The 23,111-nt window shown below is 40.5% G+C and overlaps 2 protein-coding genes across 15 annotated transcripts in view; both read left to right on the top strand.

Annotated features, from left to right (window-relative positions):
* Window positions 1-4,386, top strand: part of LOC129188523 (atrial natriuretic peptide receptor 2-like) — a 28,769-nt gene extending 24,383 nt beyond the window's left edge. For 8 of the 9 annotated variants that reach the window (XM_054789183.1, XM_054789182.1, XM_054789181.1 and 5 more), the window contains one exon: window positions 1-1,071. This exon is cut by the window's left edge and continues 268 nt beyond it. Coding sequence is in view for 1 of the 9 variants with exons in the window: in XM_054789190.1 (XP_054645165.1) it covers window positions 1,080-1,172; window positions 2,370-2,459 (183 nt within the window). In the remaining 8 variants the exon portion in view is untranslated. The other variant, XM_054789190.1, reaches the window with a different exon arrangement.
* Window positions 4,387-4,604: 218 nt separating this feature from the next.
* On the top strand, window positions 4,605-21,800 carry LOC129188524 (afadin- and alpha-actinin-binding protein-like). 6 transcript variants are annotated; one of them, XM_054789193.1, is made up of 13 exons: window positions 4,605-4,797; window positions 6,078-6,281; window positions 6,385-6,495; window positions 10,632-10,767; window positions 10,852-10,927; window positions 12,000-12,180; window positions 12,265-12,409; window positions 14,812-14,948; window positions 15,037-15,210; window positions 15,888-15,993; window positions 18,600-18,898; window positions 20,198-20,333; window positions 20,428-21,800. In XM_054789193.1, exons 1-13 carry the CDS (start codon window positions 4,612-4,614, stop codon window positions 20,625-20,627), a joined length of 2,091 nt encoding a protein of 696 aa, XP_054645168.1. In that variant the 5' UTR covers window positions 4,605-4,611; the 3' UTR covers window positions 20,628-21,800. The 6 variants fall into 6 exon arrangements, with proteins under 6 accessions (XP_054645168.1, XP_054645167.1, XP_054645166.1 ...); XM_054789192.1 differs by having other exon boundaries at window positions 15,034-15,210; window positions 18,603-18,898; XM_054789191.1 differs by having other exon boundaries at window positions 15,034-15,210.
* Window positions 21,801-23,111: the final 1,311 nt, after the last annotated feature.

Raw genomic sequence — 23,111 nt, 5'->3', positions numbered from 1 at the left:
TTGTTTTTGAATGTGCTCATCTCTGTACTTTGTTTGAGTTCCTTACTCAATCCGTTCCATAGTTTAATTCCACACACAGAAATGCTGTGGCTTTTCAGCGTAGTTCTGGCGTATAAATGTTTTAAGTTGAATTTTCCTCTAAGATCATATTTCTCCTCTCTGATTGAGAAATACTGTTTGAAGTTTTTTGGTAACGAGTTATTAACTTTATGCATTCTTCTGGCGGTTTGAAAGTTTACTAAATCTGCAAATTTTAATACCTGTGATATTAAAAATAGAGGGTTTGTATGTTCTCTATACTTGGCATTATGAATAATCCTCACTAATATGTATTAAAAATAAAGGTGTGTATGTTGTCTATACTTGGTATTATGAATGATCATCACTAATATGTGATATTAAAAATAAAGGTGTGTATGTTGTCTATACTTGGTATTATGAATGATCATCACTAATATGTGATATTAAAAATAAAGGTGTGTATGTTGTCTATACTTGGCATTATGAATGATCCTCACTAATATGTGATATTGAAAATAAAGGTTTGTATGTTGTCTACCCATATCTCCACACAATACATTAAATATGCTAATACTAAATAACAGTACAGGATGTGGAGTGATTTTTGATCCAGAACATATTTTGCTTTATTCAATATAGAGATATTTCTCGCCACCTTTTGTTGTATATTTTTAATATGAGATTTCCAACTCATTTTTTCATCTATTATAATCCCCAGGAATTTATATTCTTCCACTCCTTCAATATCCACTCCATTAATTTGCATTTGGTCGTACGTGTCCCTTCTGCTATTTCCAAATAGCATTATTTTAGTTTTACTTAAGTTCAGGGATAATCTGTTCCTGTCAAACCATGACTTTAATATGACCTTTTCATGCTTGACCTTTTTAATGAGTTCTTGTGTGCTTTCTCCACAACAAAAGGCAGTTGTGGGGGTGGGTCACTGGTGATGTCTTGCAGCTCAGGCGTGGCCCGGGCTGCTACTCCCTGCCCCGCCCGTCCATTATGAGCCCAATGCTTTATTGATGATTCTGATGGTTGTGTTGAACCTCCAACAGGGCAAAGGTGAGATGACAACATGGTGGCTGGAGGCCAAGAGAGACGAGCACACAGAGCCGCTGCTCAGCACGCCCAGAGACGGCCTTGTGCCGGTCAGTGACTGAAAGCCAGCAGCAACGTGCAGCACAATGAAGATGATACACTGTAGAACCAACTGCATGTCGTGCTGTGTTACGTTGGTGTCGACGTTCTACTGATTTGATGTGACTCGAAGCTCAGCGGCTTCTACAAGTATTCTTATTCCTCTGTGTGTGGGTTTGCGGTCGTAATGTTTACTGTTACATAAACACAGCACTGTAGCATCACTATCTGCGTACTGTATGTTTATTTATTGTTATCGTTGGCTTTGGAAGTAAAATACATGAAATCATTACATGATTACATCTTTATTATAATCCCACTTCAAGTTGCAGTTGTATGTGCACAAAGCTTTTTTCCCATAATTTTGCTATTTCTCAATTACTATCAGTTATTTTATATGTATTTTTATTTTCTTTATTTCTTTTTTATTTATGTATTTATTATTTCTCAATTATTTTGTGTGCACCAAGCATTTTTTGTAATTTAGTTAAAATATGTTTAATTCAATTTTATATGTATTTTTATTTGTTTGACTATTATTTCTCAATAATTTTATTTGTATTTTTGTTCCAAACTGAAATTTCACGTAAATAAAAATACATCTAAAATAACTTCAATTGGGAAATAATTCCCTTTTAAATTAACAAAACTTTTTCTGTGATTAAGTTAATTATTTCTCAATTTAAAACTGCACATATTGCAATAAAAATACATACATTTCAAAAGTTGAGACATAATTAACTTAATCACAAAACTGTTTTGTGATTAAGAATCTCAGCTGTACACCGCAAGCTCCAACCACAACAATAAAGATATTGTTAAATTAATACCATCACCATCACTTTTTTTAAAAAACAATAATTATATAGTATTTCCCTGCAGTGTAAATTCATTTTAATCAATGTTTTTCTCTCTGAACGGTGTATCGATTCAATTGACAGAGATCATATTCTAACAATCAATATTGACATGTGGTGTCCTGGCTGAAATAGAAATACCTCATTTCTGCACACACAGAGTAAATACTAATAAATATAAAAGAAATATATTTATTTTACACCACCTTCAACCATTAAAGGTGATTATGTGCAGTTTTATATGCACGCTCAGACCAAATTAAAACGTTATTTTAAAAATGAAACAGCACTGTGACACACCAGGGGTGCTTAATCCACGAACCAATCAAATGCTTTGTTGTTCGTTGCTAGGCGTCGTGGCAGCCAATCAGCGTGCCCTTGCTTTGCGCGAGGCTGCGTGTCGTGTCGTTTGTAAGGATGAGTCTCTACCTGCAACCATGAAGCCGGCAGAGGGGAGGCAAAGGAAAAAGACATCATGTAAGTATTTAAACACCCGTTATACTTGCATTTTTCCATGTTTGAAACGTTGTTTGAGTAAATAGCCAACTAGGCGAAAGATCCAGTCCTGGGAGGTCGAAGGTAAACCTGAACCCAACACCTAACTCAAACTGTCCTTTATTGTTATCATTATTTGCTCTGGTGAAAGTTGTAAAATGTGATGATTGTGACAAGATGAGTCGTTACCTCACGCTTATTACCTCATTAGATCAATCACGTCACGGTTAATGACACGCTTGTCCCAAACTAATGCGTATTATGTCGCATTCTTGCCTCGTTGAAAAGTTAGCTAGCTTAAAAGCAGTTGTCAGCTTCATTGTAGTTTCAGCGTTTCCTCATCTTGTTTGTACAGTTCAAGCTGAGACATCGCAACTGGCCCTGAAGGTTATTTTAAATTGCACTCTGTGCTGCTGTGTATATTGTTGTGTCAATTGCGTTTATTTGTACGGTGGGTGGCCGACAACGGCAAACAACAGATGCAATGCCGAAAATAAAAAAATGCCGCAATCGCAGGATCAAAAAGAAATGCAAATGCCGCATAACTGTTACTTAGCAAAGAACTACAGCGTCAACTGCTGATGACATCAGGGACGGGCGGCGGGAGCTCCTGTTACCATGCGTTAGCAAGCTATAGGCTGCTAACAAGGAGGTTTTGTGATAAAAATCCATTAAGAACACCGTTGGACTCCTGCGGTGTATTATTAACATGACAGCACCCGCACCATATTGTAAGTTGACCGGAAAACATACGCAAGCCGAGGCAAAATCTTGGTGTAAAACTTTAAAAAACACACTAACCGGGGTGTGCGCTAACCGAGGTTCCACTGTCTTTGTCTCATTTTTGCAGTGTTTAGGTGACAATTTCAATAGCCAACAGAAACGGAATGAAAACTGTCCAATCATTTATTGATAACAGTTAAGCAGTAGATGCATAAATATTGTTAATGAAACTTGAGGCGGGCAAGCAACATATTGCCGGTCTGGGATTACCCTGATTAGACAAGGATTAGAGCACTCAGATAAGATGCTGCATTCTCAACCTGTTAAGTAGACAGCCTGCATAGTAACGATGGCGCAAATGAATTTTTCCCAGAGGAAATCATGTAAATCCAATGCATCTGTTGCTGACACCCACAAATATGAACAAAAACAACATTTTTATAGAGAATAATTATCGTTTTACATGCACTAAACAATTTGAAACAATTATAAAAGAGTGATGATGACGATTCAATCGTGTTTCTCACCTTCTTTCTCAGATTGCCAGGTGTTTTTGGCCCCATGGCAGGTTATTTAGCAGTCAACCCCAATAACAGATTGGCGTGCGGGGCAAACGGACAACATTGTGGTGAAAATGTTCATCATAAAACTGTTTGGCAGACCAACGTTTCAAACATTACCTCAAATGACTCAAGTGTCGAAAGTATCCATATTTAAATTTGCGAATCGATATCAGAGCATGAAGCGCTGGGATGGGGAGTACGGATATTTCAGTATTCACAGAAAAAACCCAACAAGTGTGTGTTATGTTTGATGATTTAAGTACTAGTCTGGTGTAATCCTGCACATGAGTTTCTTGTGTTGAATCTGCCTTCTTCACACACTCAATCTGGTGGGGTTTTTTTGCACCAGGAGTCCCCGTCGCTTCATGCAAACACGCGCCAGCCTAATAATCCAGGCTGCACTTGGGTACGTGTTGCTAATCTGACCCTCTATTCCAGGAGCTGTCTGCGTAGGAGGATACCGGGACACTACTGAACTTGTGTGCATGTGGTGGATGCTGGAGACCCTGCAAGCCGCACTGCAACAATGCCAGAGTCCTCCTCGGGTGAGTTGGTCATTTGATTGGTCGACATGCTCAGTCACAGTGGGAAGCAGCCACCTGCTAGGAGACATAGATCGTCTATTCTTAGCGCGTGTATGAGTGTCTGCAGTCCCCCCAATAGCTTGAATCACGGTGGAACCGCCGCTGGTTGCATATTTCTCCTCAGGTTTTGGTCAATTTCTGAGTTGCACAACTTTTTTGTTTGTTTCTTCGCCATCCTTCCAAATAACATTCCCTTCGTTGCTTAACACGCAGTCTGCGTACTCTTGCATGGATTTAACAGACTTTGCTCTCTCAGAAGTTAAGGACGCTCAGAGCATCTCTGTCGAGTGTGGAACGCCCCCCGTGATGGGCCACTCGGACCAATCGCCGCTGCCCCTACACAGGAAGTCCTCCGTGCTCACTAACTTCTGCACCGAGCACAACGTGCAGGAATGTGCGTCACGCATCAATCAGGTCGGTGACCTCACATGTGCCCACGTAATCCATGATATGGACATAGTATGCTTTATTATGCTATCATTGTTTATGCTCTATTTGTTTCAGACATGATTAGCACGTTACACAATTCAACATGTCCAAAAAGGAGTAGGAAGAAGCGGAGCTTATGTAGTCCTACTCAGTCCTACCCCGTCTCCATTACTGAGAACTCCTTCACACCAAAACAGAAGGAAGTGTTGAAAAAATCCAATGAAAATAAGCAATAAGAGTAAAAAAAAGACAGACTACAGCAGTGATGAAGGGGAAAAAGAAAAGAAAATAAGTTAAAATAAATAATAATAAAATTAAATAATAAGAATAAGAATAAATAAAATAAGAATAAATAGAATTCATACCACATAGTAAGAAAAAAAATAAAAATGACAAAGTAAATAATTAGAATAAATAAAGAATAAATACAATTAATACCAAATAATGAGAGGAAAATCAAATACGTTAAAAAACAAAGATAAAACATGAAAATGACAAAGTAAAAAATAACAATAAATCAATTAAGAATAAGTAGAATTAATATCAAATAATAAGGCAATTCAATAAAAAAACTGAATATCAAACGTAAAAATTACTAAGCAAATAATTAGAATGAAATAATAGAATTAATACCAAATAATAATAAATAAATGAAATAAGTTAAAAAAAATAAAGAAAAAACAATAAAGTGACGATGCGTAAATAATAACAATAAAAAGAATTACGGTAATACCAAATATTTTAAAAATGACTTAGTAAATAATAAGAATAAATCAAATTAATACAAAATAATAAGAAAATGAAATAAGCCAAAATATGACAAATAAAGATAAAACATGAAACTGACTCAGTAAATAATAAGAACAAATTAAGAACAAAAATAAATAGAATTAATACTAAATAATAAGGAAAAAATGAAATTCACAATTGTAGTAGTCAATGGCTGAGTTTGGATGAGCCCGCTCTGGCGATTGTATGCTTCCATCTGTGGTTTGGGGAAGGCTCGTTTCTCTTCCTGCAAGGCCCAGGAAGGCTTGCTCGGATTGTGGTGTGGAAGGTCTTCTGTTCAGACATCTTTGGGTTGAAATGAAAACGTGTGATTGTGAGTCAGAACCTCCCTCAAGGTCCGGTGCCAATGACCAACGACCTTGCATTCCGCACCCCATCTTCTTGTGTCCCCATGGTGTACTGGACATTGAAGCGTAGTGTGTTAAAACCTCTGAGAAGCAGCGATTCACAAGATGTTGCGTGCCCTCTCTCCTCAGGAGGTGTTATCGCTCGGCCTAGCGCCGGTTTGGGTGCAGTCAGGTGACAGCTCTGACATGAACGTGGTGTCGGTGCTCAACTGCATGTACGAGCTGCTTCAGCTGCACCGTAGGGGCCTCCAAACCCTGGAGAACATGGAGATGGAGCAGCTGAAGTCCAGCAACAACGTGGACTCGCTGCAGCTCACTAGCACACGGCTGAAGGTAACACTGGCACTGCCGCTGCTGCAGGCGTACAGCACATCATTTCCCTCCATCGTGGTCGACTGACAACATTGTTTACGCTCCCAACGTCATGTTGTTTTAGGATCAGCTTGAACTTTCCAAAAGAGAGAACACGGGACTTCTTGAGCGGGAACGACAACTCCAGCTGAAAGTGAAGAGCTTGCAGAACTGCCTGAAGAACGAAAAAGACGAGGTGCTGTAGTAAGACGTAACATTCCAAGACACGCCCGTCAAAAGCCCTGAAAACTCTGAAGCCTGTAATGTTCCTCTCACAGTTCTGAAACTTATTTTAAATTCAGGTTTCCACATTAAGCAACAATAGCATACAGTCTTGTACTTCCATAATCAGCACTTAGACGTCACGCCGTCAAAGCATCTTCCTGCTGGCCTGCAGGTAGTGCCTTGCAGGCACTTTCTTACCATTCAACAAACAATTAGAAGCTGTTTGGAATAGGCGGAATGTGGCAGGGGTCAGAACAAACAGGAATCCCTCGTTTATCACCATTCATTGGCTCTGGACCCGACTGTGATAAGTGAATTTCCGCAAAGTGGGATGCCTTTATTTATAAATGGAATGTTTTCATAGTTAGAGCCTCGAAAACCTGTTTATGACCTCCTAAATAACATTTTGAACATGATTAGAGCCCTCTAGACATGAAATAACACCCCTATAGTCACCTTTACACTCCTATTAGCCAATATAGTAGACATAATAAGAAAAATAAGACATAGAAAACCTGTTTATGACCTCCTAAATAACATTTTGAACATGATTAGAGCCCTCTAGACATGAAATAACACCCCTGTTGTCACCTTTACACTCCAACATAGGAGACATAATAACATAAATAATAATATAGACTCACATGTTAGCATTGGGAGAGTTTCCTTTTTTGTACTTCCTGTTCAGTGTGGTACTTCCTGCGGTGGCTATTGTCCCATCAATGTAACATTACTGACACCTAGTGATCAGTGTAGAATACTACATATCATCACAACATCTTTGAATGTGTCTTCTTAATGTCCATTCCATTCCATTTTCCTCCGCTTATCCCAGTTCGGGTCGCGGGGGCAGCAGTCTCAGTAGGGAAGCCCAGACTTCCCGGTCCCCGACCACCTCCTCCAGCTCCACCGGGAGGACACCCAGGCGTTCCCAGGCCAGCTGTGAGACATAATATTTCAGTTCATTTAGACATTTTGATGCTTGGAAATCCTTCATGTAGGCAAAAACAATGCTAACAATGCTAACAATAGGCCGTACTCAACCACGAATCAGCCACTGTGTATTCATGTATTTTTGAAAAATCGTAATACAGTAAAGTGAAGTTTCAAAATTTGAAGCTCAAAGTGGCTCGGAGATGAATAAAGTACCAACTAATCTACCTCGGCTTTTGTTATCTGTTCGTTGCAGAAGTTTGGACAAAAACCAAGACAATTTTTTTCTATAGCAAATAATGTAAATTATTTCCTACAGAAATCTCAATCCGTTCCTTTTTTTACAAAAAGAATAATTACAGTTTAACACACAGAAAACAAGGTTAAACAATTCTAAGTGAGGAATGAATGGAACTTCTGGAACATCCTAGTGAGATTGGATTCAATCGAGTTTCTCACCGTCTTGATCGAAATGCTAACCCTAACCTTAACCCTAACCCTAACCCACAACTTTCTTTGGCCCCATGACGGGTTATTTAGCAGTCATACTCAATCGCCCCCCCCCACCACATGGCAAACTCTGGTCAAATAGTCCCATCCCTTTGTGCTGCGTTTGTGCTGACGTGTGCAACTAAAATGATCGTTTGTGCTGTCATACTTTTTCAGTTGTTAAAGATTTAAGTTCTGGGCTATGACATAATCAGCACCCCCGACATGCGCAGAATGAAACCAAAATAGTCTCATTTTGTCCCTCTTTGTTTGTGCAGTTTTGTGCAGTTTTGTGCAATAAAAATGATTGATTGTTCTGTTAGTTTTTTAGATATGAATTAAATTTATTAAAAAGGTCAATCTAAGTTCACCCAGCCCCCATTTTCTCCAAATTAAACCAAAATAGTCCAGTTCGCTTGTGATGTGTTTGTGCTGTTGTGTGCAACTAAAATGATCGTTTGTTCTGTCATACTTTTTGAGTTATTGAAGATTTAAGTTTTGGGCTATGACGTAATCAGCCCCCAACATGCGCAGAATGAAACCAAAATAGTCTCATTTTGTCCCTCTTCGTTTGTGCAGTTTTGTGCAATAAAGATTGTTGATTGTACTGTTAGTTTTTTAGTTATTAAACTTGCTAGAAAGGTCAACCAAAGTTCACCCAGCCCCCTCATTTGCTTAAATCTTTAATTACTCAAAAAGTATGACAGCACAAAGAGTATTTTAGTTGCACAAAACAGCACAAACGCAGCACAAATGAATGGGACTATTTTGGTTTCATTTTGAGCAAATGTGGGCGATCATCTTCTTCTCACCCCAGTGAGCCCCGTGTAGCGACACCGATCACATGACGCAAGCATAACGATGTAGATCGTGCTATGCTGGCAGGTTTCTCTAGTTTTCCGCAGATCTGTGCAAACGTCAGCTCCAATGTGTTCATTTTCTCCCTGAGGTCGCAAGCAGCATATCATACGCTATCTTGAATAAAGACACTTATTTGGCGGAAACAAAGTACGACTAATCTACGTCTCGGCTGCTTCAGTCATGTGACACCACGTGTCCTCACATTTTTGCAAAGTTTGGCCCTAAATCAATCAAAATGTGGAAAAATAAGACCGAACTTGTGCACAACGACACGCCGCACGTTTAGGCAGGCCTGCTGCACCATGATATGATACAGCAGGATCCATACATGATCCATGTGATATCACACGCTCCATACACGATCTCTTTGATATGATAAGATCCATACATGATCTATGTCATATCATAGGATCCATACATAATCCATGTGATATCATAGGATCCATACATGATCTCTGTGATATGATAGATCCATACATCCAAAACTAGAGTCCTACGAAGAACACACAACCTCATCAAGGACAGCACACATCCACAACACTCATTATTCACACTCCTACCGTCAGGCAGACGCTACAGGAGTTTGAAGTCCAGGACCACAAGGCTGGCAAACAGCTTTTACCCACAGGCCATCAGGCTTCTCAACGAAGCACTCACACACGCCGCACGCAACACACGCACACACTCATAGCACTTTATTTATTTATTTATTTATTTATTTATTTGTATTATTTATCTGTATTAATGTCTCTTCTGTTGTTGTTGCTTAATTTATTGGTATTTATGTTTCTGATGTTCTTATTCTTTTTCTTGTGTTTTCTTTCTTTTCTTGGGAGAATGAACAGAATAAGAATTTCATTGCATAGTAGAACTACCTGTTTTACTATGCATATGACAATAAAACTCTTCAATCTTGAACATGAGCCATGTGATATCATAGGCTCCATACATGATCTCTGTTATATGATATGATCCATACATCATCTATGATATGATATTATCCATACATGATCTCTGTGATATGATATGATCCATACATGATCTATGTGATATGATATGATCCATACATGATCTATGTGATACGATATGATCCATACATGATCTATGATATGATATGATCCATACATGATCTATGTGATATGACATGATTCATACATCATCTATGATATGATATGATCCATACATCATCTATGATATGATCCATACATCATCTATGATGTGATATGATCCATACATGATCTATGATATATGATCCATACATGATCTATGGTATGATATGATCCATACATGATCTATGGTATGATACGATTCATAAATCATCTATGTGATATGATATGATCCATACATGATCTATGGTATGATATGATCCATACATCATCTATGTGATATGATATGATCCATACATCATCTATGTGATATGATATGATCCATACATGATCTATGGTATGATATGATCCATACATGATCTATGGTATGATATGATCCATACATCATCTATGTGATATGATATGATCCATACATGATCTATGGTATGATATGATCCATACATGATCTATGATATGATCCATACATGATTTATGGTATGATATGATCCATACATGATCTATGGTATGATATGATCCATACATGATCTATGATATGATATGATTCATACATCATCTATGTGATATGATATGATCCATACATGATCTATGGTATGATATGATCCATACATCATCTATGTGATATGATATGATCCATACATCATCTATGTGATATGACATGATTCATACATCATCTATAGGAGATCTTCAACCTTGAAACAATCTATTTTTTTTGTTCCAGATCCACAAACTGCAGAACATCGTCTCCAGCCGGGCCAGCCAGTACAATCACGAGATGAAGAGGAAAGAGCGAGAACTGAACAAACTGAAAGAGCGACTGAATCAGCTCCTGGCTGACAAGAAGGAGAAGAAACTAGGTGAGATCTCCTGAATTGCGCCGTCAGTGAAGTCGTGTAAAACCAACCCGTTTGGCCAAGAAATGGACTTGTTTTTCCCTCCAGCCATCGATGTGTCAAACAAACTAGGACGAGTTGACGGCAGGAGAAGCCTCTGGAAGACTGAAAAGACGGAAGCAAAGTAGGTTGAAAGTTCACGTCTGTATGCCGCATGTGTCGGTGGAGGGCCGAGACCTCCAATCAGTTTCTCCAGCAGGTGATTTCACTGATGAGCTCCTCCCCTCCAACTGAAGGAGGTGTTGATCACTCAGATCACCTGCTTTAGTGACCGGCACCAGTTTGACACCCCTGCTGTCTAAAGTCGTCCCTGACCACTTCACGCTTGGAATATCACGGCTTCGCTCCGTTTTCCAAAACACATGAATAAATTGTCGCTGTTTCGTGGTTGACGACAGCCTATTGTTGGTCAAAAATAAGCAAATTTAAGCACATTTTATGTATTTTTTTCTCCAAAATGAAGCATTTTCAACTGTAAAAATGGCTAAATGAAGTCAAATAGAAATATAAGGCATTCAGGAGACGCATTCGGAGACGTCACGATGATATGTAGTATTCTACACGGGTCACTAGGTGTCAGTAATGTTACATTGATGAGGCAAGGAAGCAGGAAGTGATGTCCAGAAGCAGGAAGTAAAAAGGAACAACAATAAGCAACTCTCGCAATGCTAACATGTGTGAGTCTATAGTGTGTCTTATTTCTGTCTTTATTTGATCTTATTATGTACTCTATTGGGTAATAGGAGTGTAAAGGTGACTGTAGGGGTGTTATTTCATGTCAAGAGGGCTCTAATCGTGTTAAAAACATATGTAGAAAATATGAAAATATTCTATTAATAGGGAATCCTACTGAGCAGAAATTCACTTATGGTGGACAGGAAGTAACTTCGGGGGTCAGAGGTGAGTTTTAGTTTGGAGGGGGTTACCGTAGCCCTTGTACCTGTTGTGACATCACTCAAACCTGCAATAAACGCCTGCTGTTCTGGCCTGTGCGTCTCACCGAAGGTTACTGATTTGAATGAAGGCCTTATTTTTATATTTGATGTCATTTAGCCATTTTTTTGCTTGAAAATGATTCATTAACATTTGCTTTCAACCATTTTAGGGATTACTGTACTAAGATTTTTTTGCAGATGGGTGGTAGTGTTTAACGCAACGCCGCGTGCTGATCATGGATGAATTGTCCGTCTCTGCAGGCATGAGGGCGACATGTACAAAACTCTCCTCAGGGACTACGAGAGCCGGCAGGGAGACCTGCTGATGGAAAATGCAGAGTTGAGGAAAGTGTTGAAGCAGATGAAAAAAGACATGGCGGTCATTCTGGCTTCCAGGAAGTCATCTGTGAAAGGAGACAGAAGCGACGATGGTGCCGTGGAAGTAGGTGGAAAAACAAACGAACGGACGTTTCGTCCTCATCATAAGGATGCACTAACAGATGATATTTTTTGGTGGGGCGGGCAGGCAGACTCAGATGAGGAAGAAGCGTTTGACTGTGGTAAGGAGGCAGTGGAGCTGTTCAGTGTTCACACGCGGGAGAAGCTGACCAACAGTGTTCGACGCCAGTGGAGACGACTGAAGAACCACGTGGACAGACTGGACAGCCGAGGTGGGGAGCGCACGTATTTGTCCCTAAAACGGGGATCAATTTAACAAGAAAAGTTAAAAAAAAACAACAACAGCAAAAATGGAAAAATCAGCAGTCATTTTACAAGAATCGAAGTCAAAATATTAAAATAAAAAAAGTTGCAATCTAAAATTAGAATTTTACAAAATTGATGTTTTAATATTAGGAGGAAAAATTTTAGTAGCATAAAGTTGAAATATTAAAGAAAAAAAACCTTTTTTAACAAACACAACAAAATAAAGTTGTCACTTTTGTTGCCACATAATATGATGGGAATAAAATCTGAATATTACAAAAAGAAAATTTACATAAAGAAAGTTGAAATAGTTGGGGGAAAAAACAACAGCAAAAATGGAAAAAAACAGCATTAATTTTGCAAGAATAAAGTCGTACTCTAACGAGAAAAAAAAGTTGCAATTTTACGAGAATAAACTTGTAGTATTAACAGGAAAAATAACCTCATTTTAGTAGCATAAAGTTGGAATATGAAAGACAAAATACTTTTTTAAAGTCTTCTGACAAACAAACAAAACAAAATACAGTTGTAATTTTTGGAAAATAAGGTTGGGGAAAATGTTATACTATTATGGGAATAAAGTCATAACATTACAAGAGGGACATTTACAAAAACAAAGTTGAAATAGTTGGAAAATGAAAAAAAATCAACAGCAGAAATTGAAAAAAACAGCTGGGATTTCCTGAGAATAAAGTAGAAATATAAAAATAATAAAGTCGTACTCTAACCAGAAAAAAAGTCGCAATTTTACAAGAATACACTCATTTTAGTAGCATAAATCTGAAACATGAAAGACAAAAGACTTTCAGCTGTAATTTCACAAAAATAAAGTCAAAATATTAAGAGAAAAAAGTTGTATTCTAAAGAGAAAAAAAGTATCAAAAAAGTAAATATCATGAGGAAAAGTAACATCTTTTTAGTAGCATAAAATTGAAATATTAAAGAAAAACTATATCTTTTAAAGTTGTAATATTATGAGAAACAAACCAAACATAATAAAGTTGTAATTTTTGGAAAATAAGGAATACATAAGGAATAAACATCTTATTATGGGAATAAAGTCATAATATCACCAGATGAAAATTAACAAGAAAGTTGAAATAGTTGGGAAAAAAATATGACAGCAGAAATGGAAAAAACAGCTGTAATTTCACAAGAATAAAGTCAAACTATTAATACAAAAAGACGTATTCTAATGAGAAAAAAGGTGCAATTCTATGAGAATAAACTCATAATGAGGAAAAAGAACCTCATTTTAGTAGCATGAAGTTGAAATATTAAAGAATCAATACAAGTCTATGAGAAACAAAACATAATAAAGTGTAAAAGAAAATTTAGAAGAAAAAAGTTGAAATAGTTGGAAAATAAAAAAAAAACAAACCACGGAAATGGAGAAATAGCTGCAATTTCATGAGAATAAAGTCCAACTATTAAGAGAAAAAAGTTGGACTCTAACGAGAAAAAAGTCACAATTTCACGAGAATAAAATTGTAATATGAGGAAAAATAATGTAATTTTACTTGCTGAGAGTTGAAATATTCTTTTTTTTAAAAGTCATAATATTATGTGAAATAATCAAAACAAAATAAAGTTGTCATTTTTGTCAAATTAGGTTGGGGAAGAAGTTCTAATGTTATACCTGTATAATGTTATGGGAGGAAAGTCCAAGTATTATGGAAGTAGTATCATAAAAGAAAGTTGAAATAGTTGGAAAATGTAAAGCAAAACAACAGCAGCAATAAATCAAAAAACACCAGCTGTAATTTCACAAGAATGAAGTCCAAATATTAAGAAAAAAAAAAGTCGTACTGTGTGAGAACGAACTTAAGAATAATGTCATTTTACCAGCATAAAGTTGAAATATTAAAGAAAAAAACATTTGAAGTCAAAACATTATGTGAACAAAATAAAGTTTGGAAAATTTGAACTTGGAAAAAGACATAATGTTGTGAATATAAAGTCAGAGCATTATGGGGGAAAAGTCATAATGTAATGAAAAGCACATTTGCAAAGATTATTTAAGAAGAAATATTGGTAAAATAAAAAAGTAAACAACAGCTAAAAATGTGGAAAAGAAGAGCAAAGTAGATGAATAATCAGTACAGTACATGACAAAGCTGACATGCAGTTTTTTCTTGAAAGCATTATTTATAAAATATCAAAGTGGCAAAGTTGCATCCTTTCATTTTTCACTATGCGTCTTAAATGGGTGGTCATGATCATGCGTTGTTTACCTAAAGGAATGTCACATGATCGTATCTGACCAATTCAAAGCACTAGAGTATTCCTGTTAATGACGCACATGAAGAAAAGACTACTTTTCCTAGGACTCTTCTATTTGTACGATTTGTTTTCTTTTGTTTTCCAGAATCCTTGGCATCATCAACAGGTGAGAGTGAAAGCACTGACACCGTTGCCCAAAGCCCGTCAAAGGAAATGGACAAACTCAAGCAGGAGGTGCAGCAGTGCAAAGACTACATTCAGACGCAGCAGGACGTCCTGCAGGTGACAAAGCACGCCTTTCGTTGTGGACGACAGAGGCCACAGCTGTTAGTGTATTTGGTTGCTTTGTGTGTGTGTGCGTTCTTAGCAGCAGCTCAGCTCTCAGTGCGATGAGACCACCACCACCGCCATGCCGGGCGACTGCTACACGCCGCAAGGGAAAGATGGCCCCCGAGAGGAGTGGAAGACCCTCCAGGAGCAGAGAAAGATCTTTGAGCAGGAGAGGAGGAACTTCACAGAAGCGGCAGTTCGACTGAGCCAAGAGGTGATTGCAGGGAAAAGGTGTTGAATTTAGCTCTTGTTCACGAGTGAGGGGAGGTTGGAGCGTGAGGTCGATAGGCAGATCGGTGCAGCGTCTGCAGTAATGTGGTCGCTGTACCGGACCGTCGTGGTGAAGAGAGAGCTCTTGATTTACCCCCCCATCTACTGTATGTTCCCACCCTCACTGATGGTCATGAGCTTTGGGTCATGACCGAAAGGAGATGGAGGATACGAGTGGCTGAAATGAGTTTCCTCCGTAGAGTGGCTGGACTCACCCTAAGAGACAGGGTGAGGAGCTCGCTCATCCGGGAGGAGCTCAGAGTAGAGCCGCTGCTCCTTCGTATGAAGAGGTGGAGCCAGCTGAGGTGGCTCGGGCATCTAGTCCGGATGCCTCCCAGACTCCTCCCTGGTGAGGTGTTTCGGGCACGCCCAGCCGGGAGAAGGCCCCGGGGAAGACCTAGGACACGCTGGAGAGATTGTCTCACAGCTGGCCTGGGAACGCCTTGGTGTCCTCCCGGTGGAGCTGGCGGAGGTGGCCGGGGACCGGGAAATCTGGGCTTCCCTACTGAGACTGCTGCCCCTGCGACCCGGACCCGGATAAGCGGAGGAAAATGGACGGCTGGATGGATGGAATTTAGCTCATAGAATTTAATCCTAACACGTGTTTCTGCTTGGCCACAGAGAAAGACCTTTGAGGAAGAGCGTGCTGTCTGGCTCAAGCACCAGTATCTCAACGTGAACCCAAAGAAACCCACAAGGTCCAAGTCACAATGTGCCTTTCAGATATGTGAGTGTCTTCCTCCTCCATTTTACTTGGGCTTATTTAACCGTATCCCACTGGAAGACGTTTTATACTCATTTATATGCTGGCTACACCCAGCATGCCTTGCGGGATATAAATGAGAAGAAAATAGTATTGTTTTGCATTTAGACTAGTGTTTGATACCCGCCTAGTCCGTGTGATGCAGACACTCATCCCTCCTTTATTGCAGTTAATTGGTTCCAGACCCGACTGTGATAAGTGAATTTCCACAAAGTAGGATTATTAAATTATTAATAAATGGAATAGTTTTGTAATTAGTGCACAGAAAACCTGTTTACGGCCTTTTTTAGATTAGAGCCCTCTAGACTGAACTAACACCCCTGTAGTCACCTTTACACTCCTATTAGCCAACATACACTGCTCAAAAAAATGAAAGGAACACTTGGAAAACACATCAGATCTAAACTGGGGGAAAATGACCTTGAATATGTTTCCTGATAATAAGTGGGTGATGTATTAGTAACAAAATGATGCCACATCATTTGATAGAAATGAAAATGATCACCCTATAGAGGGGGGAAATCAAAGACACCCCAAAAATGAAAGTGAAAAATGATGCAGCACACTGGTCCATTTTGCTAAAATGTCATTGTAGCAACTCAAAATGATTCTCAGTAGTTTGTGTGGCCCCCACGTGCTTGTACGCATGCCTGACAACGTGGGGGCATGCTCCTAATGAGACTACGGATGGTGTCCTGGGGGATCTCCCAGATCTGGACCAGGGCATCACTGCGGTACCTGGACGCATGGAGGAGATTCCAGGAGACAGGTAGTTACTCCAGGAGAGCTGGACAGGGCCGTAGAAGGTCCTTCAATCCTCAGCAGGATCGGTATCTGCTCCTTTGTGCAAGGAGGAACAGGATGAGCACTGCCAGAGCCCTACAAAATGACCTCCAGCAGGCCACTGGTGTGAATGTTTCTGACCAGACAATCAGAAACAGGCTCCATGAGGGTGGCCTGAGGGCCCGACGTCCTGTAGTGGGCCCTGTGCTCACTGCCCAGCACCGTAGAGCTCAATTGGCATTTGCCATAGACCACCAGAATTGGCAACTACACCACTGGTGCCCTGTGCTCTTCCCTGATGAGAGCAAGTTCAACCTGAGCACATGCGACAGACATGAAAGGGTCTGGAGATGCCGTGGAGAACGTTATGCTGCCTGCAACATCATTCAGCATGACCGCTTTGGTGGTGGGTCAGTGATGGTCTGGGGAGGCATATCCCTGGAAGGACGCACAGACCTCTACAGGTTAGATAACGGCACCCTGACTGCTATTAGGTATCGGGATGAAATCCTTGGACCCATTGTCAGAACCTACGCTGGTGCAGTGGGACCCGGGTTCCTCCTGGTCCACGACAATGCCCGACCTCATGTGGCTAGTGTATGCAGGTAGTTCCTGGAGGATGAAGGAATTGGTACCATTGACTGGCCCCCACGTTCACCTGACCTAAACCCAATAGAACACCTCTGGGACATTATGTTTATGTCCATCCGACGCCGCCAGGTTGCTCCTCAGACTGTCCAGGAGCTCATGGATGCCCTGGTCCAGATCTGGGGGGAGATCCCCCAGACACCATCCGTAGTCTCATTAGGAGCATGCCCCGATGTTGTCAGGCATGCGTACAAGCACGTGGGGGCCACACAAACTACTGAGAATCATTTTGAGTTGCTACAATGACATTTTAGCTAAATGGACCAGTGTGCTGCATCATTTTTCACTTTCATTTTTGGGGTGTCTTTGATTTCCCCCCTCTATAGGGTGATCATTTTCATTTCTATCGAATGATGTGGCATCATTTTGTTACTAATACATCACCCACTTATTATCAGGAAACATATTCAACATCATTTTTCCCCCAGTTTAGATCTGATACGTTTTCCAAGTGTTCCTTTAATTTTTTTGAGCAGTGTAGTAGACTTAATAAGAGGAAAATAAGACATTTAAGACAGGGGTGCTCACACTTATTTTGCCTGCGAGCTACTTTTAAAATGACCAAGTCCCAAAGATCTACCTACTACTATAAATATAGAAAGTATATATATTGACTATATTTATTTAATAAAATATGAGTATGTTTCTGCAGGTTATACGTGTATATCAGGAGTGCACTTTCTCAGCATGCAAGTACAAGTCCAAATGATGTACTTCTTTCTATAACATATAACATATACAAAATGTAACCAGTAAATTCTGTATATTATATTCCTGATTAGTATTTCACATTCATTTTCAAAGTTTCCAGGTCATCAAAGTAGTTGCTATCATAATTCACTTCAATATGGAAATAAAGATCATTCCACATAACTGCTAAATAGTTGTGTACTAGTGAGTGAGTACTGCTAATATGTCAGTCACATTAGCTACGTAACGTTCATTAGGGCACACGGTTCATGTATTACATCCAGTTAGCATTTGCTAGCAAACATTACCGATGATATAAAGTCATTATTCAAAAGTCAATGCAGCCCAAGTCAAGGCAACATATTGAAAAGGTTTCACCAATGGGCACATTTTTAATTCCATTCCATTCCATTTTCCTCCGCTTATCCGGGTCCGGGTCATGGGGGCAGCAGTCTCAGTAGGGAAGCCCAGACTTCCCGGTCCCCGACCACCTCCTCCAGCTCCACCGGGAGGACACCAAGGCGTTCCCAGGCCAGCTGTGAGACAATCTCTCCAGTGTGTCCTAGGTCTTCCCCGGGGCCTTCTCCCGGCTGGGCATGCCTGGAACACCTCACCAGGGAGGCGCCCGGGAGGCATCCGGACTAGATGCTCGAGCCACCTCAGCTGGCTCCTCCTCTTCATGCGAAGGAGCAGCGGCTCTACTCTGAGCTCCTCCCGGATAACCGAGCTCCTCACCCTGTCTCTTAGGGTGAGTCCCGCTAACCTACGAAGAAAACTCATTTCAGCCGCTTGTATCCGCGATCTCGTTCTTTCGGTCACGACCCAAAGCTCATGACCATAGGTGAGGGTGGGAACATAGATCAAACGGTAAATTGAGAGCTTTGCCTTCCGGCTCAGCTCTCTCTTCACCACGACGGTCCGGTACAGCGACCGCATTACCGCAGACGCTGCGCCGATCCGCCTATCGACCTCACGCTCCAACCTTCCCTCACTCGAGAACAAGACCCCGAGATACTTGAACTCCTCCACCTGGGGCAGGACCTCATTCCCAACCCGGAGGGAGCAATCCACCCTTTTCCTACATTTTTAATGTCATCATGAAATAATAGTTTAAGAAGCCAACAGGTAGAAAACACTGATTTCTGTAGGAGAGTTCATGACGTCAAGCAAAGCCAGTCAACAATACACTTTTTTCTACGTAGCTAGCCGCTACGTAGAAAAACAGATAACTTTAGTTATAGATATAGACATCTTAGAGCAGAGTTAGTTCATCCATCATCACAATCATAAAGATGAAAGTTGCATCTTCGTGTGTAGCTTGAAACGCTGCGGGGAGCGAGCGCCAATCAGGACGGGAGCTTATTGTCAGCTGACTGATGTCATATGACAACTACAAAGTGACGTTTACGCCATCGACCCAAACTACTAAACTACCGGTAGCTCGCCATCGACGTAATGGCCGCCCCTGCTGTAGACTCACACATGTTAGCATTGGGAGAGTTCCTGGTTGTTCCTTTTTTTACTTCCTGTTCTGTACAGTACTTCCTGTGGTGGTTATTGTCTCATCAATGTAACATTACTGACACCAAGTGACCGGTGTAGAATACTACATATCATCACAACATCTCTGAATGCCTTATATTTCTATTTTATGTCATTTAGCCATTTTTATGCCTGAAAATGCTCAATTCTTGGTCAAAAATACATCAAATTTGCTCAATTATGCATATTCACATTTACATATAACACATTTACAAGTCTTATGTATGTCTTATTTTCTTGTATTATGTCTACTATATCGGGCAATAGGAGTGTAAATGAGCGAATAGGGGGGTTAATTTCTATCTAGAGGGCTCTAATAATGTTAAAAACCAGATTTAGAAGGCCGTAAACAGGTCTTTTATATCTATGTAAATATTCCATTTATTAATCAGGAATAAGGAACCAATTAACCACCTGGCTGTGCACACTTTTTTTCCTCTGTATTGTGATCAATAAGCCAATGTCCTAATGAAGATCAATATTGTTTCCTGACCTCCGCCTGCAGCTGAAACGGAGCACAGTGCAACATCGCCTCCAGAACGGCCCATCACCTCCCCCGCACCAGCGCCAACACCAGCACCCGGCGTATCGTCCTCCACATGCGACCTGCTGCACACGCTCAGCCTCATGTGTGAAAACAGGTAGGTGAGGTCCACCGTGATCTCCCGGCGCTCGTTTCTAAAGTCAGCGGTCGAATTCCGCCAACTGTGTGACACATGCGAGCGTGACTTGCAGCTCCACCAAACCAAAGAGAAGGACGGAAGACGCGGGAGACGCGAGCTCCTCGTCGGCCCAGCACAGATGGTGGATCGGCGGCGACGACCACAGCGGCCTCGTGTTCACGGGGGAAGAAAACGGCTCAGTTTGAGCAATCAGGACCGTGCATGAGTCATGTTTGGTGCTGTCTCAGTTCATGCCAAACTATTGAGACTTGACTTTTTATTATTTGATGTGAAGCGGTCATCATGTGTTTTTTGAACAGAATGAATGTATTTATTTATTACAAGTATTAGTTCTCACTCCAAGAAGGAGAAGCTGCCTCATCCTAGTTGGTTGCTCTCCTCACAGCCAACAAGCAGCAGAGTGTTTCAGGACATAACGTGGATGCATGCAGAGCAGCCGTGAATGGTGGGCGTGTCTCCTTTCTGGGAGCTTTGTATCATGTTCATTGTCACTTCCATCACAATCAGCTTTATTGGCCAAGTAAATCTTGGCTTCCGTTAAATTAGCCCTCACTGTACATACACACAGACACTAAAGAAATAAAGCACTGATCATGGTAATTGCTTTCCTTTTCTTTGGCGCACCGCCGCTTGGGCGACATTACGAAGCAGACACACGCCGTGATCATCCGCCCAGCATGAGGCATGCGTTGCATTGTTGTGCTGTGTGCAGCCCACAGGGGTGGGGACATTTTAAGTAAAACATTACAGAACTCAGTTAAAAATAACATTCCAAATTAGGGCCAAATGATTACAAATTGTAATCAGATTAAGGAATCATGATTAATCTCCCATTGCACCTATGTGTGAAATCTGCCCATTTTACTGTAGTTTATGAACAAAAAGATAAATGATCCAAAAGATAAACGATAGTACACAATTCCGTATACATTTGTATGTACTAACAGCTCCAAATAAACTGAACATTTAACCCAAGATAAAAGATAGCACAAATGGCATTTGGTTTTGTTTCAGTGTTGTTGTTTTCTGTGTGTGTGTGTTTATGGTTATTACACATTATGGTTATCACATATTATTCCTGTGGTTTTTGTTCAAATATATTTCTATATCAGAAAAGAGCTTATTTCTATTTCATAACACAAACAAAGATTTTAAAACTTGTCTCTTCGATGATTCATATTTTGTACAGATGAGAGCATAGTGAATTGTATGAAAGTAAGAATAAAAAGTAAAGGATCATGACCATGGATTTTAGTGGAAAAAAGGGATGGGATATGCAGTTCAAATGAAAATCTCTTTCTAGAGGAGTAAAACTATCATTGCTATAGGGGAGTGCTGAGCCAGGGTGCACAGTAGAATTTTGTCCCAAAGGCAATGAGAATTGGAAGGGAAAAGTACATTTAATATAGCCAAAAGATAGAGAATAACGTATCAAATGCTTTTTAAGGGACGAAGGTTGCATTACTTGAAGGAATGGGAGAATCTCCCCGCTTTTTAATGTCAAATATAGATGTTCTGTTAGCCTCTTCATCTGCTTTGTACACTATGTACGCTGTGCCAATGTAGTCGCGATGTGAGTAGTAAGATGGCGTCTCTTTGGCTTCAGCGGCTTGCACTCCGGCGTGCGACGTATGAGCTATCCAGATAGATAATACAGATCAGTGGCGTCAGACACCAAAACTCGATTATTATTGGATAATATGGTAGCCTACCCGGGTCATAAAGAGGTCAAGAGGTCAAAGCCAGTAGAAAAAGCCAGTCATCACCACACAGACGAGGGCCTTCAGTCATGAGGGACACCCCCTGCAACATCTCCACGCAGCCAGCTGCCGTTTGACGCCCCTGCGTGACCTGAAGCACCATTGTGCATTGAAGAATCATGATGGTGGAAACCACCTTAGGTGGGATCTCCTTGTCTTGCCAGTAATGTTGGAGGCCATCAGGACAGTCAAGGGAGAATAAAACTTTCTTCCACCTTTCAATGTCCCATGTTTGGTGCTCTCCAGCAAACACCCAGTTTGGGACCTTGAAAGGAAACAAGGCCTTTGAAGATGCTTTTCCTTCCTAAAAAGCCTTCTCTGGCCGATGGTGTCCGATGGTTATTGGACTGCACTCAGCACCAGTAACAACCTTCATTTGGTCGGGGATGGTCCCGTGTCTTGACGGACAGCCAATGGGATCCTACAGCTCATTTCTTGGGGTCTGCCACTTGACTTTTTTGTTCCATGAGCCTCAGGATGTTTTTCAGAAGCTTGAAATGACTGTCTGACTGCGTCCCACCTCAGCAGCAATGGCGCGCTACGCTCCTCTACAATCCCACCGCCTTCAAAGACAGCAGGAGATGATGACACTAAATCACATTCAATTCACATTTTGGGCTTTTAAAGGCTGTGCTCTTACACCTTCGATCAGCTGATGAAGAGCTTATTTCACTTTAATGCAAGAAAATACTTACTGTAAACATTTTTAGTCTCACTCCCATTTCTTCTTTGTGCGTTTTGAAGCTCTACTTAGAAGATCCTGAAGATCCAACAGTACAAAATGTACATTCTTCAACGGGTCCTAAGATTTTGATCAGGAGTGTGTGTGCCCTGTGATTGACGAGAGACCAGACCAGGGTGTACTCCCGATGGGGTAGGCTCCAGCCTCCTGAGACCCTGAACAGGTATAGAAAATCAATGAGTGTTGGTAGAAATGCAGATTTCTTTACAGTTGATTTATGTTCCTGTGTAAAAA

Source organism: Dunckerocampus dactyliophorus, chromosome 10 (assembly GCF_027744805.1).
Source record: "Dunckerocampus dactyliophorus isolate RoL2022-P2 chromosome 10, RoL_Ddac_1.1, whole genome shotgun sequence".
In the NCBI taxonomy this organism is placed as follows: Eukaryota; Metazoa; Chordata; class Actinopteri; order Syngnathiformes; family Syngnathidae; genus Dunckerocampus; species Dunckerocampus dactyliophorus.
Note: the sequence above shows the minus strand (reverse complement) of the source record. Positions and strands in the feature narration are given on the sequence as shown.